This window comes from Colius striatus, chromosome 1 (assembly GCF_028858725.1).
Source record: "Colius striatus isolate bColStr4 chromosome 1, bColStr4.1.hap1, whole genome shotgun sequence".
NCBI lineage: Eukaryota > Metazoa > Chordata > Aves > Coliiformes > Coliidae > Colius > Colius striatus.
The window spans coordinates 21,198,778-21,214,856 of NC_084759.1; the positions used below are offsets into that span (position 1 = coordinate 21,198,778).

Here is a 16,079-nt window from a genome sequence, read left to right on the forward strand (position 1 = left end):
AGGTAGATCTTAGTGGAACTAAACAGCATAAAGAAAAAGAACACCATGGAGAACTGCTAAGTTTCACTGCAAAACTTTCCATGTAACTCATGCTGAGACCATTCCTTGGTTCATTTCTGGGCACAATTTTAAAAAGGGCTGCTTGCCAAATACTTCAAACAAAACTTGCAGTTCTGCCACAAGGATCCATTATTAGCATCTTCCTCCAGGGAGGAATTTATTTGCTATTGACTGGAAGTTGCTTTCACGTTTCAGCCACTCCTCTTCCGCTGTCTCCAAATCGCATGGCACACAGGGAGAATGAGATCTGCTCATCACACAGCTCCTTCTGCACTCCATGAGCAGGTAGGACTTCACCCACAGCATGGCTAGATACTTTCTGGAAAATAACTGCTTCTTTTGTCCATCACTCCCCCTTTGGAATAGACTGTGTTTTCCTGTGCCTGAAATGATTTCCCTTTCCTCTTGCAAATCCCTCCTTATGTCTCACTTTTCGTGTGCTTTGCTGTCATAGTCTCCCCTAGGAAGCTGTTTGCTCCCATCTTTGCCATGATCTTTAAGCACATAGACATGGCCAGCTAAATAGAGCAAATGCCTCGCAGCATTCCAGTCTGTTCCCATGCACTGGAATGGTGCCATGAACACCTGTGTTACTTTCTAAATAATATAACAGTGGGAGAAATAGCAGTCCCAGGCCTAATTCTTGGCTGCACGCAAAGCCCCATTTACCCTGTGGTGTGTGAAAGGGCCCTAACATAAGAATACAGTTTATACTCATTTTCATATGCAAAAGACTGAAGGCAGGCATCAAGGAAAGAAGACCTATATCCTCAGTGACCTTAGAATTACAAAAGACCTTTCAGTGTTCTTAGAAATGACAAGCCTAGAATTAAAGTAGGCTTTAAACTTTATAATCTCTTCAGCTGTTACTGCCACAAACCAAACTAGCCTGTGAAACTAGACGCCATGACAGTAGCATGGCATGGCACTGTGTGTCTTCACCCGTGCTCCTCCACAGCCCAGGCTGCCCAAACACACCAAATCAGACTCATGTCTAGCCCAGGGAAGTGGCAGTGTATCTAGTGCATCCTTTAGTGAAACATCTTGATATGAAAATTTTAACTGATGGACAACCCGTTGTGGCCCTTGGCAAGTTAATCTCATTGGCTTTCTCTCCCACATTAGAGACCAACATACTACAGGTCTACTCCTCCTTCAGAAGTTCCAGCACCTCCCCACATCAGCTTCCACAAAGGGATGCTTGACTTGGACAAGACACTTAACGTTTAGGCAGTTAATGCCACTGGGATGAATCCCACCATGCCATCTCTGACTGAGATCTCTCTTAAACTCTGCTTCTGTAATCTAGATTAATTTGGCCCTTCAATTTTTTTATTGCAAGAAAAGATCTGGTCATCTAATAATCTAGGACCACATCTGTGAATAAACTCTGCAATGAGAGTAAATTGTTTAATTCTCATAGAAAAAACAACAGGAAATTGTGCAATGTCACAAAATGAAGCAAAGATGGCCTGGAACCCTGTCCCTGTGCTCCTGAGATGCCCCAAAATACTACAGAGCAGTTCTAAGAGAGCAGACACTGACACACTCTCTTGGTATGTCACTTACCTTGGTAAGACTGCATGCAGAAATAAATACATCTCTATATCTCAGCAGATAAATACTGAGTATGAAAGTTATTTGCATGTATGCAGCTCTCCAAATCTCAATCATATAAAAATACTGGCTTTTTCACTGTTACCTCAATTAGCATCTCACAGTGCCTTTTCAACATATGCTGTCACACAGAAAGGTTCTAGGAATCATACCTTATTTTTGCCCTCTATTACAGCTGTCCGCTCAGTGATGCTCTGAATCTTGTTTCCAATACTGCTTCCAGCTTTCAAGATGAAAGATCCTTCAGTATAGGAGCAAAAGCCATGCCTGAAGATAACAAAAATTGTCATTTTATTGGTTTGGTGATAGACTGAAACATGACACACATATGGCAACACAATTCTGGAAAGAGTGATTACTGTTAGGGAAAACAGAGATGCTGTGATGATCAGGCAAGTATTGTTACTTTTCACTAAATCTTGAGGATTGGATCCACTTCCACAGCCCCTCCTTGAACATTAGCCCTCTGGAGTCAGTATTAACATTTGACCCACTGTGGTCTGAGAGGTTAGAATTTACAGTCTGAGCCTTTTTATAGGGCTGTGTAAGACCAACATGTCATTTTCAGTGCTCCTGTTTCAGCTATTGTCATGGTTCAGTCTTGGCTTCAAACATGAGTTCATATGATTTTCAGCCTTACATTTAAGAGAAGTTATACTTGTTTCAAGACTCATTCCATACTATATTAAATACCTCTTCAGTATGTATAGGTTCTTTTTGTTATCATGAAAAATGATGCAAGTTCTCATTTCTGAAGTTTTCTTAAATTTAGTTGACAAAATAACAAAATATCAATACTGAGGTTCAATGACTACAAGACACATAATAAAAATAACTACGATTCTGCAAATTAGCCATGAAAATGTCACACAAAACTACATCTAATTGCCAAAGGGGTTTAAATGTTCCTTTAATCTGAAAAAAAAAAAATCAAACTCATGTTAATGAATGGATATCCCAGGGAAAAAATGGTTTGGCCTTACACAACAAATTGGCTTCTAACTGAAACATTCAGGTGTGGTCATGGTAGAGCTCATTTGTTTCTCAAAGCCTAATTTGGTACACATGGAAATAAACACATTGGAATGCATCCTTAATGCTGTCTGTCTCTATTCTTCTTTGAGCATATCTAGTATTGCTATTCATCCAAAATCGTTGCTTGTTCTATTCCAGCTTCATCAGTAGAGCTTAACCCTTCAGCGGGGTCAAGCTCTTTCTAATACGGTATGTTCCTTTGATCTTCCATGGATTTTAAAGACCATGACTGTAGTATCTGTAATCAAATAGTTCTGACAAGTATATCAGTTCTTTGGAGAAATGACCTTTAAAGCCCAGTGACTGGATAATGGCATGTGATGCAATCCCAACCAAAGAATGAGGTTCATTTCCCTTTAGCTAACTGTGCAGTTTGCTTAACTTTGTGCTGTTTATAATATCAATGGTACATTAACTTTATGTGCTTGTTTTTCACTGTGAAGATTTGCGTCAAACTGGCCAGTGTCTTAGCAGATACTACAGCTTAAAGAAATGATGATATGTAAACTAACTTGAGCTGTAAACATTAGCACAGATATATGACTGTCTGCCCAAATTTCTTAATGTGTGTTGAGAGGCTCAGTGAGTTTAAAAAGCCAAAAACCAGAAGCAGACCATGGTCATTCATGCATGGAGAGAGGACAGGGAGCAATAGTATGACAAGAAAGTCTTATCTACACCACCATTTCTTTCAGGCTGGTTTAAAATCCAGCTTCTAATACATGACTGTTGAGGCCAGAGTGGATGAAAGATAAGTACATTAAGACATTTGACAGAACAGTTTAAAAATATTCAGAAGGGTAGATGCCATTTACTTTATGTCTGATTCTGTAACAAGACTAAAACACAGAAGACATATAATAATGTTGATAAGCTGATAACATTTTCATGCTATAGCAGGTATCAGAACTTATTTCATGATGCCAGTACTGTAGGCACACAAACAGGCACTATCAAGTCTACATCCTTGTGACTGTGTATTCGGTTAGTCACTGTACGGGAAGACAGAGATCCAAAAATCTTATTTGAGCCATACTAAAAAGTAGTTTTCAATTTTATTCTTTTCTTTTCCCACAGAATGAATTTCTATTTCTTTGTTACAATGCTGAAAATTTGTGGTCTTTACTGTAAAAGTCCTTACAGAGACATGTATTTTGGTACAGGAAAAAGAAAAGGTATAATGCATCTTCAGAAACTGCTTTGTGCAGCTCTGAAAAGGCATCTCTAGTCTCCTTTCTTGCAGCTCTGGAGCCTTCAGGCTCAGTTATTATTATACCGTTCCTCATAATTCCTTGAAATAGACTATATATTTAGGTTGCAATGTCTTAGGGATGAAGGACAGCTTTATGTCTTTGTTGATGCTTATCACAATGAGGTGCTGATTACTCATTAACACCATAATATAAACCACCATCGTAATTACAATATCATCACCGTAATAAGAAAAACACGTGTAAAACACTAGATGAAGTATCAGCCCTGGAGGCACATATGTGAACTATACTGACTTCATATACCATACTATCTCCAAACTGCTGATTACAGTATTAATGCAATTATAGTAGAAAATCAAATACACTTAATAGCTGTTGTCCACGGTTTTAATAAAAAAGGAGTCACAACCAAGCTGAGAATACATTATCCAACAGCCCACGGTATACAGTGGGAGGTGTGAGTAACTGTCCTACACACCACTTTGGCTTCGCAGTCTGCTGGATCATCAAACATTTACAAACCACTTGCAGCACGGCTGCCAGGCAAAGTCTAAGAAGACTCAGACTCACTGCCTCTAGATGCAGAAACAGATGTTTTCTCTCCTCAGATGCCAAATACTCTCACTTTAACCTCAAATACACTAACACAGCTTAGGGACATCACACAAGCCATTTCCAGACTCCTGATCTGGTTTCTCAGGTTAGTACTTGGTCATCCTGCCTCTGGCTGCTGCCAGCACTGCCATGTGAACCACTGCTTGAGCCAGCAGCATCAAGTAGAGATGGGGAAAGTACAACTGGGAGTAATTAAACAGTCCTGCCTCCTAACCCAACTTCACCTTCTAACAAAGACATTTTGTAATAGAAAGAGAAAAGGCTTCACTAAACTCAGATGTGGTCATTAAACAAAATGTTTGTCTTAAGTACAGATGCTTGGAAAGAAAGAGAGAAAAATGAAACTACAAAAATTTACTGTGGCTGGAAACAAAATACATAATCATCTTCCCGATAACTGAACTGATATTTCATTGCCTGTGTCCTCAGATAACATCTGCTATGTATTTTTCCACTTTTTAAACAAATTACAAGTTACTTCAAACATTCCACTCAGTAAAACAGCAAGGGTATCCTATTTGTAGCAACAACTGCCTGTGTTTGCAGGGAAATCCCACTGAATTTTGGACATCTGAATCTTACTCCAGATATCTCCGGACCACATGAATTCCTGAAATGTTTTGCTGTGGGATGAGCCTCATTACTTTGCATCTTCAGGAAAGCTTTCAGCGGGGTTACCGCCAGGTTAATGAAAAAGCACACAGTGTGCGCAGAGAGCGATAAACAAGCTAATATCTGCCAGTACATTTCTGAGCACTTCTTACACCTGTTTCCCTGCAGATCCTTTCAAGTCTCTACTTTGTGGGTGCAACTATGCACGTGTAGAGATCCTATAGCATAAATGCTGAGAGGGGGTGTGTACAACCATATGCTTATAAACATGACGCAACCTCAAGAGAAAGGCGATCAGACTTTGGTGCCTCAGCTGAGCACTGGAAGCAAGCAGAGTAATCAAGTTTCTCACCCCCTAAGCAGTTTTTTCCATGTGCTTGTGTGCATGTTTTCATGGGTGTGAATGCCCCCCCCCCCCCCGCCCTGGCCATGCACACAGGCACGCTTCACCCGTTCTGTCAAGGGCCTGAGAAATGGACTATTCATTTGTACAAACAGAAGACGTTAAAACCACCCACCGTGGGTTTCAGGAGGAGCTCAGAGTGGGGGGAAGGAGGGGTGGGATCAGCGCTCGGGCCAGGGGATGCCGGCAGCACACGCGGCCTGACTGGCTGCCTGAGGTGTGAGTGAGCTCTGCTGCAGACGTGCCCGCCGTCCTTAGCTTTGAGAGTTTACACCACTTTGGAAGAGCTGTGGGCAGCTTATGCAACCAGAAGTAAGTTCAGCTTTATAAAAGGTCTGTGATGTGCAGAGCTGGCACTGGCGGGGGCCCTAGAGAAGCAGGCTGGGGGGGGGGGGAGCCAGCCGGCTTCTCAAGAATACATCAAGCCCTTGAGGAAGCAGAGTGTGCCATGTTTGAAGATGCAAAGATAATCACAGTGCTGGGAACCGTCTTGTGTAGTGGAGGAAGCCAAACAACAAGAGGAAAGCAGCATATGCTCCTGATTTCGCACAGGAAGCTAGCAGCACCTCCTGCCAAAGCGAGATAAGAAAACTCCCATGGCCTATTCTGGACAAGGCCGTGGTTATCAACCTTAGCTTCACACTGTCCTCACTCTGCTCTGCAGCCCGCTCCCTTTCCTAATGAGTTTCAGAGCCTCACCTCTATTAGCATACAGCATGCCAAGCACAATACTGTGGTATATTTATAACTATCAAAGGGGAAAAGTTTCCAGGGTAAGAGTGTACTTCATGTCATCTTGATGTATTTCACCAAAATCAAACTGCAAACCAGCTCCAAGCTAAAGTCCTGCCTATGAAACTACTGGTCTCAGACGAAACACAGTTTTGTTGTTGCAGCTGAAGGGATTTATCTAATTACTCACAGGACAGATTTGACCCTGTGTATGACAGACAGTCCTAAATGAAAACTCTAGACACAGTATGTCCAGACACATCTTCTTTACCATTCTGGAGACAGTTCTGCAATTTGCAGTTCAATTAGCACAGTGACAAATATAAGCATAAGAACCTTGAGGCCCATATCAATTGGAAAAATACTCATCCTCTGTCTCTTCATCTTCTCAGCTTCTCTCTCCCAAACCTTCCTCTGCCATGCCAGAGGCTGCTGTAAACGTAACATCCCATTTCATTCTCTAAGCGTTCCTTTTGGCAAAGCCACTATCAGCCTCAATCACACTCTTATTTACTGAGCTATTATTTGGCAGTACTGGGAGCAGGAGGAAGCCATCCTGTCACTGATGGTGACCCTTTTTGAGAGTGATTAACAGCAGGCACAATATATTTCTCAGCATCTATCCTTTTTTTAGGGCAGCAATCAATTCCTAGCATCATCAGGGCAATGTTATCACCAATTCAGGTTGGGCTGACTCACATCTTTCCAGAGGCAATGGTGACGACACTAACTTTAAGACAGGAACTCTGGAAATTCCTGGAATTGTAAAGAATGTATAGGAGCTGTTTTCCACTTGGAAGTTATCAAAAAAAATCTGAATGACATGAGCCTTGCCTGCTCCGTCCCTCAACATCCAGTGCCGTGTGACTGGTAGCATGGGACTGGTGCAGCCACGTGTCCTGGGGAATATTGATTTGGTCTGAGGCAGGAAACAGAGAGGGAAAATAGCAGCAGGGAGCATGTACAGGTTGTGAAACGTGCTTTATGGGGGTGGAAGGGGAAAATGTGTGCTGGCCCCCTGCCACTGTGCTCCATGAGCTTTGGCTGTGATTCTATGATTCTAAGAAGCTATAGTCCAAGCGTTCCTACTCTAGGTCAAAAATAATCAATGAGAGATTTAAAGGCCAGTCAAACTGCACTTGGTGGCAAAGCTGCAGCCAGCTGGGATTTCATCCCAAACAGCTCCCCTGATACACAGGCTAGTGGGGCTATGAGAAAATCTACAAACGGTAGGAGCTGGATACATTTTACATCATATACTGTAATTTGTTGGAGCATATCAAGGAATGCCCAATAAGAAAATCTGGTGAAAGCGGGACAGGTTCCTCTTCTGCATATCTCATTTGCCTCTCTCTGTCATTGGTCCCTACTGCTTTCCACTGCAGCATCAACACCTGCCCACCAAGAGCAGATGGGACATCTCCAGATCATCTCACCTCAGACACACTCACAACTCTTGGAAAACATCAACTCTCTATTGCCACTCCTCAACCTCTGTCTCCAGTGCAGGAGCAAGTTGTGACCAAGGACACATTAATTGTACTGAGAAGTTATTCAGTGCTGAGCTGCAGGGTGACAAGCTGAAAAGTGGTTGGAGGATTTCTCAGTGGCATTCATGCATTAGGTGGGGTTGGGGCCTTGGTGCACCACACAGTTGCCAGAGTGAGGGTCTGTTTTCTGTTTTGTAGGATGCTCTGTGTCCCTGTTGAGGGCGATACTTAGAGGGAAAACACATTCTCCAGAGGAGATCCCCAATGTCCTAAATGCCTCATTCTCCTAGTGAGCATCTTTGAAAACAGTAGGGTACATGGCATTCATGGCTTTGTTGATTATTGCCATGGCTCTATAGAAAATAAAGTGTTTGACAGCTGCACACTACCTGTCTTGATATTATCTGCATGCAATCATAGGGGCAATGAAGCTGGTGAAGGGTATGGAGAACAAGCCTGATGAGGAATGGCTGAGGCAACTGGGGTTGTTTAGCTTGGAGAAGAGGAGGCGGAGGGGAGACATGGCCACTCTCTAAAACTACCTAAAAGGACATTGTAGCAAGGTGGGAGTCAGGCTGCCAAGGGAAGTGGTGGGGGCCCCATCCCTGAAGATATTTAAAGGATGCATAGATGAGGTGCTGAGGGACACAGTTTAGTCATGGGTTTGGCAGTTTGAGGTGAGTGGTTTGACTCAATGATCTTAAAGATCTTTTCCAACCAAAAAGATTCCATGATTCCATGATTCTAGCTTGCCCTGAGCTGTTCCAGTATGCTATCATAGAGAGCTGATTGATCTGCAGTATCTCAAAAGAACCAGTAAGATCAACAGCAGCCTCATCTATCCCACCTTTCAACCCTTCATCAGCCAATGCTCACATTTCAATAGGGAAAAAAATATCACTTCTACATCTGCACATCTGAGCACCCTGCAACAGCAACTATTCACAAGAAAAATGTAAATGTCTGAGGGTCAACAAAAACACACATTTTGCTTCCAGTCTATTTGCCCGTACTTGAGACCCCTGGCCATTAGGAAACATTACAACATTTGAAAGTAATTCTTCAGGAGCTTGCACATCCTGAGGTGACCTGAAGTTTTCTCACCTTCAGTTTCTTATCAGATAATTATATTTTGCTTCTTGACCACAAATTTCCTGCTTCGCACTGCTTCGCATTCTTCATGGTCACAGAATACCACCATATTTCAGCCAATCCTTCCTTCCTTCCTTCTTGTCCGCATCCTTTCCCTCCTTTGCTAGACTGCAATCACTCTCATCTCCTGCACAATCACTGTGACTCAGCCTCCACTTTCCCTGTCTGAAAGCGACAATCACGTCCTCCACAGAGGTGCTGGATTTTAGCTGGAACTATAGAACTATCACTTAAAGCATAAGGTTTCCACAACCACCTAGAATTCCTTTAAGGGAGAAAAGACATTTTATTTTAATAGTCTGTAGTACTTTCTGGTTCAGTTGAGCAGTCAGAAACCTGAAGAGAAAGACCACGACACCTCTACATACAGTGTCCTTTCTTGCACTGTTTCTTCTATTTCCAATCTATATTCTCTGTATATTGATATATAGAGATATTCTTCAGACCCTTCTGCCGTAAGTTATTTTCCATTCACAAGTCACTCCTAATAGCTCACTCAACTCAATCCAAGTATCTTCCAAGTATCCAACATCTTCCTTCTTATAATGCTGAAATTCCCTTCCTTTCCTTTGCTGTCCTGACCTGATGCTCTTGGCTTCGGAAAGGAGCTACTAATCTAGTTACGCACTTCTTACTACTCCTGGTCTTGCTGACAAGCTGAAAGCACAACTCACACTTTTTCCATTTTCCAGTGATTAGTTGAGGAGATGAAAGAGCTATTGCTGCACTGAACCTGTGTTTTTCAAGATGATTTGTTTTCAACTTCACTGCAAGTAGAGGTCCGAGAGCAACTCTAGTTTGACTGGAGCAAGGGACTGGAAGTGCAGTCAGAAAACAAAGAAGGGCTGAGAAAGAATGGAGGAAAACATTTTTAAGGAGAGAAAAGAGTTGATTATAGGGAAAACAGGAAGAGAAAATACTGACAGATGTGGATATAAGACCAAGGATCCATCTACCCCATATCCTGTCTCAACAATGACCATAAGCAGATGGTTGGGGATGAGTAAGAGCAGGACTAACTTCAGATACTTCCTCCTAATACTCCCCCAGTCACCAATTATTATCAGCTCAGGAACTTCCCACAATGGAGGCCATTTCTACGCTTCAGTGGGTTTCTCTTCCAAGACTTTGTGCAAACTTTTCAACCCCTCAAAATCCTTTGGCAAGAAGTTTCACAGATCTGCTTCCCACTGCATGAAGAGACACCTCTTTTTTCAGCTCCAAATTGTGCTCATCATGGCTTCACTTAATGGTCTCTGCCTCTTGAAGAGGAAAAGACATACACAACTGATCCTCGGACATGTGTGTCTTTCACAAGTCTGTAGATCTCTATCATGCAGCCCTCAAATCACCTCTTTTTTTGGCCTGCGGAGCCTTGATCTCTCTTCTCAGTTATCCCTCACACATTCCTCTCATTCCCTGAAATGCTTTTGATCCTTTTTCTTGTCGTTCTGATGTGAGTCTCAGTTTGGCTGCATCCTTTAAGATTAAAGTATCAGAAACGTTCATAGTATAAAAGATGTCAGTAATTTCTGGATTTCTGTGCAGTTATGATGGTGTTCTCTACATTTTGTTCTTTATTTCTTTGCTGGTAATTCCCAAGACTTGATTTGCTTTTTCAGCTACTTGTGATTGTGACTGCTTTCACAAACCCACGTATCACAACACTCAGATCCCTCTTTGTGGTAGTAATGATAAGCCAACAGCCCTTTTACACATACAGCCTTTTTACACTTACATTTTACATCTGAAGGGATTGTCTTTTCTTATATACATTGCATACATTTATCTAAGTAAATTTCATCTGCCACTTTATCACTCAGACATCCAGATTCATATAGTTCTGCATTTCTTCGCAATCAGCCTTCAAATCTGAGTAATTTGGTATTATCAGCAAACACTGTCACCTCCTTACCACCTTTTCCAGGTTATTTCTGAACGTGCTGACAAGTACAGACTCCAGCACCGGCCCCTGAAAAACTTCACTGGTCACCTCCTTTTGCTGCAAGAACTGGCTGTTCCCTCTTAACCTCGGTTTTCTATTTTTTTAACTGAGTATTTTTTCTGAGTACGATCTTAGCTCATAGGCTGTGTCTGTTCAAAGCCTTCTGCAAAGCCTTTTTGAAAGGCGTACACGTAAAAGGAAAAAGGATGCTAGCTAAAGTTTGTATATTTTTGTAAAAGGTGTACTTGATCCAGTAATAGTACTCCATTCATAATCACTCCTAAGCACACACGGAGTTTGACCTGGTGCCTTCCTTTGGCCAAGAGCCCCTGCTAGTACAGGAGCAGGTTTCTGGCCACAGGCTGGGGCGTCCCACTGACTCGGACACTGACAGCGTGCAGGACCTCGCTCACGACGTGCAGTCCCCACGTACAGCCTGTCATACCTTTTACTTTCTATGGGCTACCAAGAGTAAAAGATCAAGTAACAATGTCCCACCTTCTTTATGACCCTTAAGCATTCTTCCTTACGATTGGGTGTCTGACCATCCCTTGTAAAGCCAAGAGACCACCTTGTGAAGATAACAAGAGGAAGAAAAAAAAGAAACTGGGGAAAAACAAAAAGAGGGACAGCAAGTGAAAAAAAAGAGTAGGTGAATGAGGATTAAAGCATGGTATGAGTGTACACTGATGACTGCTCTGCTGCATTTTTTGAAAGACACATGGCAGACACGAGGTCTGATTTTTATATATGCTAATCTGTTTCTCCAATTGCAGCAAAATAAAGGAATATCTATCATATTTTTCTGATGTACCTATTCTATGTACCTTTTTGTTACCAGATCAATCTAAGAAGATTTGCTTGCAGTAAAGAGTTGAAGGCATGAAGGCCACCAGCCAGATCCTCAGCTAGTGTGAATTTAGAGCTGAGGATCTGGCCACATGTCAAATTAAACAAAGGCATTTTTGAACTACCTGTTTATTAATGGCATCTGACCTACTTTTACCAGCTTTAAGGACTCAAACTTCCCCTTCCTGAAAACAGAAGGTGGCATGGGGAACAAAAACAGTCACTGTGGACAAACTAATGGGCATCAAAGTTTGCAGACATCCAACAATTAAATTTGGGTGGTTCAGTACGTTTCTAATTAAGTACAATTAACATTTGTTCTTTACTCGTTCATTTTACATACCTCACTGATGTTCCAAATCTGGTTTCCCCTGATAATCTATCTAAGCACATCCTAATGATTCTGCCTTTCAATCCTTTATTAATACACTGACATAAACAATGCAGAGATGCAATTAGACTGCTATGCACACATGGCCTGCCTCCTCTTTCACGGAAGCTGGTGGGAGTCTGGCATTGCACTTTCATTATGTTACTTTCAGTCTTTCTATACCTCTGCAGAAGTTTCAAGGAAAACCTCTAGGTTTTGCCTCACAGAAATCCACAACATACTCCTCTTTCTCCCTCTGTAGTGCTGGAGAGCTGTTTCCATAGAAAATCGTTCACCTGACCCTACCTTTACACTGCAGACAAGCCTCAAAGGGAGGTAACACTCCCTTCTTATCACTCTGCATTAAGTCAGTAGTGACTCTAGTGAGGCACCTCACATATCAGAGCACTACAAATGTTGTGGCTTCCTAAGATTAGTTTTTTGGCAGCAATTCCAGCTTAGGCATTGCTGCACAGCCCTGAGTCTCTGATGTCTGCTTCTGTCCTCAGCTTCATGTATTCAGTCCTTCATTATCAATCCCACCAAACCATCATTCAGGTGGTTTTATCACCAAGAATTTATATTCTGACACTATAGTCAGAGGGGCAGAGGGTCAGGTACCATTTTTTCCAGTGATATTGTTTTGTAGGCATCTCCAAAATACTGCTATGCTTCCCTCTCCTTCATGCACGCATACAAGGAGAAAAAAACCCCAAATGCTAAAAAAGACAGATTAACATTGTAAAATAATAATCTGATATTTGGGTTGAGGCTAAACAAAACTGATAGCTCAAGAAGAGGGAGGCAGGAAGGGCATGGGAGAGCTGGAGCATCCAAGGTGAAATTTCAGTGTTGGATCTGTTTGCAGTTTCTGAAGAGCTGACTGGTTAAACCTTGGGCACAGAGCAATGAAGATCTCTCTTGAACTGCCCACATGGAAACACCCAGAGAGAAACTGCCCCTAAATAACACCGCACAAATGCTGAGCAAACCAGTGCTTACACTGAGCAGTATCAGTATCCCACACGCCTTTCTTGGCACTCTCTGCCAGGCCAGTTGAAGATAAACACAAATTTGCTTAAGAGATTCAGGTCAAGAACCACAAAGCTTAAGCATGCTCCTGGCGTGCAGATACTCATTCTGCAGCCTCAAAACTGATGAGTTTTAGGTGAAGCCCAGCCTGACTGGCTCCAGAGACCCTCGGCCAGCCCTGCCACTGCCTGCCCCTCCACACAACAGCCAACAACACAACCTGAGCCAAAATGAGGCCAGAAACAGCAATTCCAGGGTGGTAGGTAAGAGGCCAAGGAGACTGATGGACACTGCAGGACAAGTGTCCCACAGGCTGTCTTCTGCTATATCCACTGAGCAACAAGGGGCTGTCTAGCCTGGGAATGTATGTGTCTGCTACAGAGCAGCAGAGTAAGCTGGAATATCACTCTTAAAGACGTTTCTTGATATTTTAAGAAAGAATAATATCTATTTTTTTTAATGGTATTTTATTTTGGCTCTCATTGCATCTTCTACAGATTTTTCCCTGCCATCTTTGAATTTACTAGCTCTGCATAAGCTTAAAATACATTACTTTTTGCCCCAGACAGTTTTTTTAACTCTTCTATGTTTACTTACTAGAGTAAAAATCAGAAGATCATCCTTCCCCCTATCCATCTAGCCAGTCAGCTAACAAAAAGTTGTTTAATGGCAACAGAGTCTGTTTAAGAAAAGTATTTTTAACAGAAAATAAAGAACAGGGAATTTTAATGATGTTGATCTCTCCACATTCCAAAAAGTCACATTTGTCAAGCAATTTTACAAGTTCTTGTTTTGATGGGTTTCCTTTTTTTTATTTGCTACCAGAAAACTCTGGAAACTGTTTAATTTGGCAGGCCTCCTGTTACTGACTTGACTCAAGTAGAGAGGAGAGATATGCAAATTGAAAAGAGAAAATATTTAAAATATAAAGTACATTAACAGCTAAATTAAAAATATAAATATAGTCACAATTTCCTTAAATGCAGTCAATCCACTGAGATATTTTTAGATTTTTTTTAAACAAAAATATTGTCTGGAACAGAAATTGAAAGAAGAAATCCATGTAATCTAATGATTCTTATTAAGGAGCCCATAGGCAACATATCTTCAAAAGTAAAATATTGAATTTATGCACTATGTGACATTCCCCAGCTTGCAGTGACAGTGCTCGAGTGATGTGAAATCAAGCACATATATAAATCCTGGAGCACATACATCTGTGCACTGCCAGGTGTTTGCAGCAACAGCACCCTTTTACTCAGAGTACATGCTCTGTCCCATGGCGTGAGGCTCAGAAACTTGATGAGAAACCCTGCTACCATACGCTGAATAATGGTGATGTGGCGGTTTATCAACTTAAGGTACAAGGTACTTCTGTGCACAGAAATAGGCACTACTTGACCACAAAGAGAGTGATGTTTTAGCCTTGGAAACCTTACATTGGATAAGTAAATACAAACAAATGCTGAGATGGCAGAGTAAGATACATTTTTTTCTCTGCTACCCAAGGTACACACGTCTTAAATTTGTTGTTTAGGCAAACTTTCCCTCACACAAAGGGGAAGGTATAGTGAAATAAGTGGGATCAAAAGGTTGTCCAGTTCTTCAGGGAGAACACCTTAACTGGCACAGATGTCAGCCTGAGCAAGGCATGTTAGATGTTGAAGTAGTTGGCTCTGCTCCTTTCCCAGAGCAGGAGACAAAATATAGTTCAGGTATTTCTGCCTTTCTTCGATAGTTAATTGTCACTGTATCATTCAGAGGGAGTCACTCCGCTCCTCATTGGCAAAGCATCAAAAATGCTGTTCTCCAGACTACTTCTTCAATGAGCATTTAAAAGAGAAGGAAGAGAAGAGGATTAAATAGAATTGTCACAGAACAATTATGAAGGCAATTTGGAAGCAAGTCTGGAAACAAACTTGTAACGGAGCCAATAGCTGATTCAAATTGTTACATTTCTCCTTTGATCACCTGCTCAAACACATTTCTAGTTAGCATCTAATTGAGTCTACAGTTTAGCACATTATTAAACACCTGCTTGTGGATAATAACTTCTGTTTCTGATTACATGCTTTCCTGTGCTGTACTTGTTAACAGAAGGAAATATTTGACAATGGATGAGCACCACCTCAACTGCTAAAGAAGAACCAACTGTTTTATCAGAGTATACTCAATTCAGACTACGCATAGATGTATAAACACTTGAAAGAAGCTAAATAAAAGATTGAAATTTTTCATATACATTTTTCACTGGATTTCTCTACTTAATCAACGTTGTGATTTCTTTTCTCTTAACATCTTGCAACTATAAGCAAAAATAAATTAATAATCAGAATTTTGCCACTTATCCTTCGAAGGTAACATAGAGAGGAAATGCAGCCCTCACCTGTCTTCGAAAGGGAGAATTTCAGGTTATACCTATTCCAGCAAAAGGAGAGATTGCTAGTGCCACCTCTCGGCGAGAGGGGCACAAAATGACACCCATTCGCATCATCCCAAAGCAAAGCATCATTGGAAAAACTGTGCTGAGTGTCCTCGTGCTTCTACAAAGTGCTGATCACTCTCTCTCTGATCACAAAGCACTTACAAGCACCCTTAATTTGAAACGGGATGCTTGTCCTATTTAATTGAATGAAGTGCCTTGCATCCCTGCAAGGTGTCTTGCATCCCTCCAAGATGTGCTTAAATGTTTGGTTGGATTTGGGCTAGAATCCAATTTTATGGAGCGTTAAAAAAGTTAAATCCTATGTAAAGTGATTATTTTCAACTGAAACTGAGAAAATGTTGGTTCCTAAATTCTTCTTAAGTTTTAAAATATCTTAATTATGCTGTGATCCAAATACCTTGCATGTTTGAACCCTCCAATGGATTCAAACCTTAATGCTCATGCCATTGCGGAGGCAGAGTGTTAATTGTTAAGATTGTGTCAGATTTCATGATGTGGGGCAAGAGC

At 41.5% G+C, this 16,079-nt stretch overlaps 1 protein-coding gene across 5 annotated transcripts in view; it reads right to left on the reverse strand.

The window, feature by feature from the left end:
* FLT1 (fms related receptor tyrosine kinase 1) overlaps positions 1-16,079 on the reverse strand; it is a 144,327-nt gene that overhangs the window by 87,121 nt on the left and 41,127 nt on the right. For all 5 annotated transcript variants that reach the window (XM_061993172.1, XM_061993188.1, XM_061993162.1 and 2 more), the window contains exon 11: positions 1,830-1,944. In XM_061993172.1, coding sequence (XP_061849156.1) covers positions 1,830-1,944 — 115 coding nt within the window. The remainder of the gene's footprint in view (positions 1-1,829; positions 1,945-16,079) is intronic.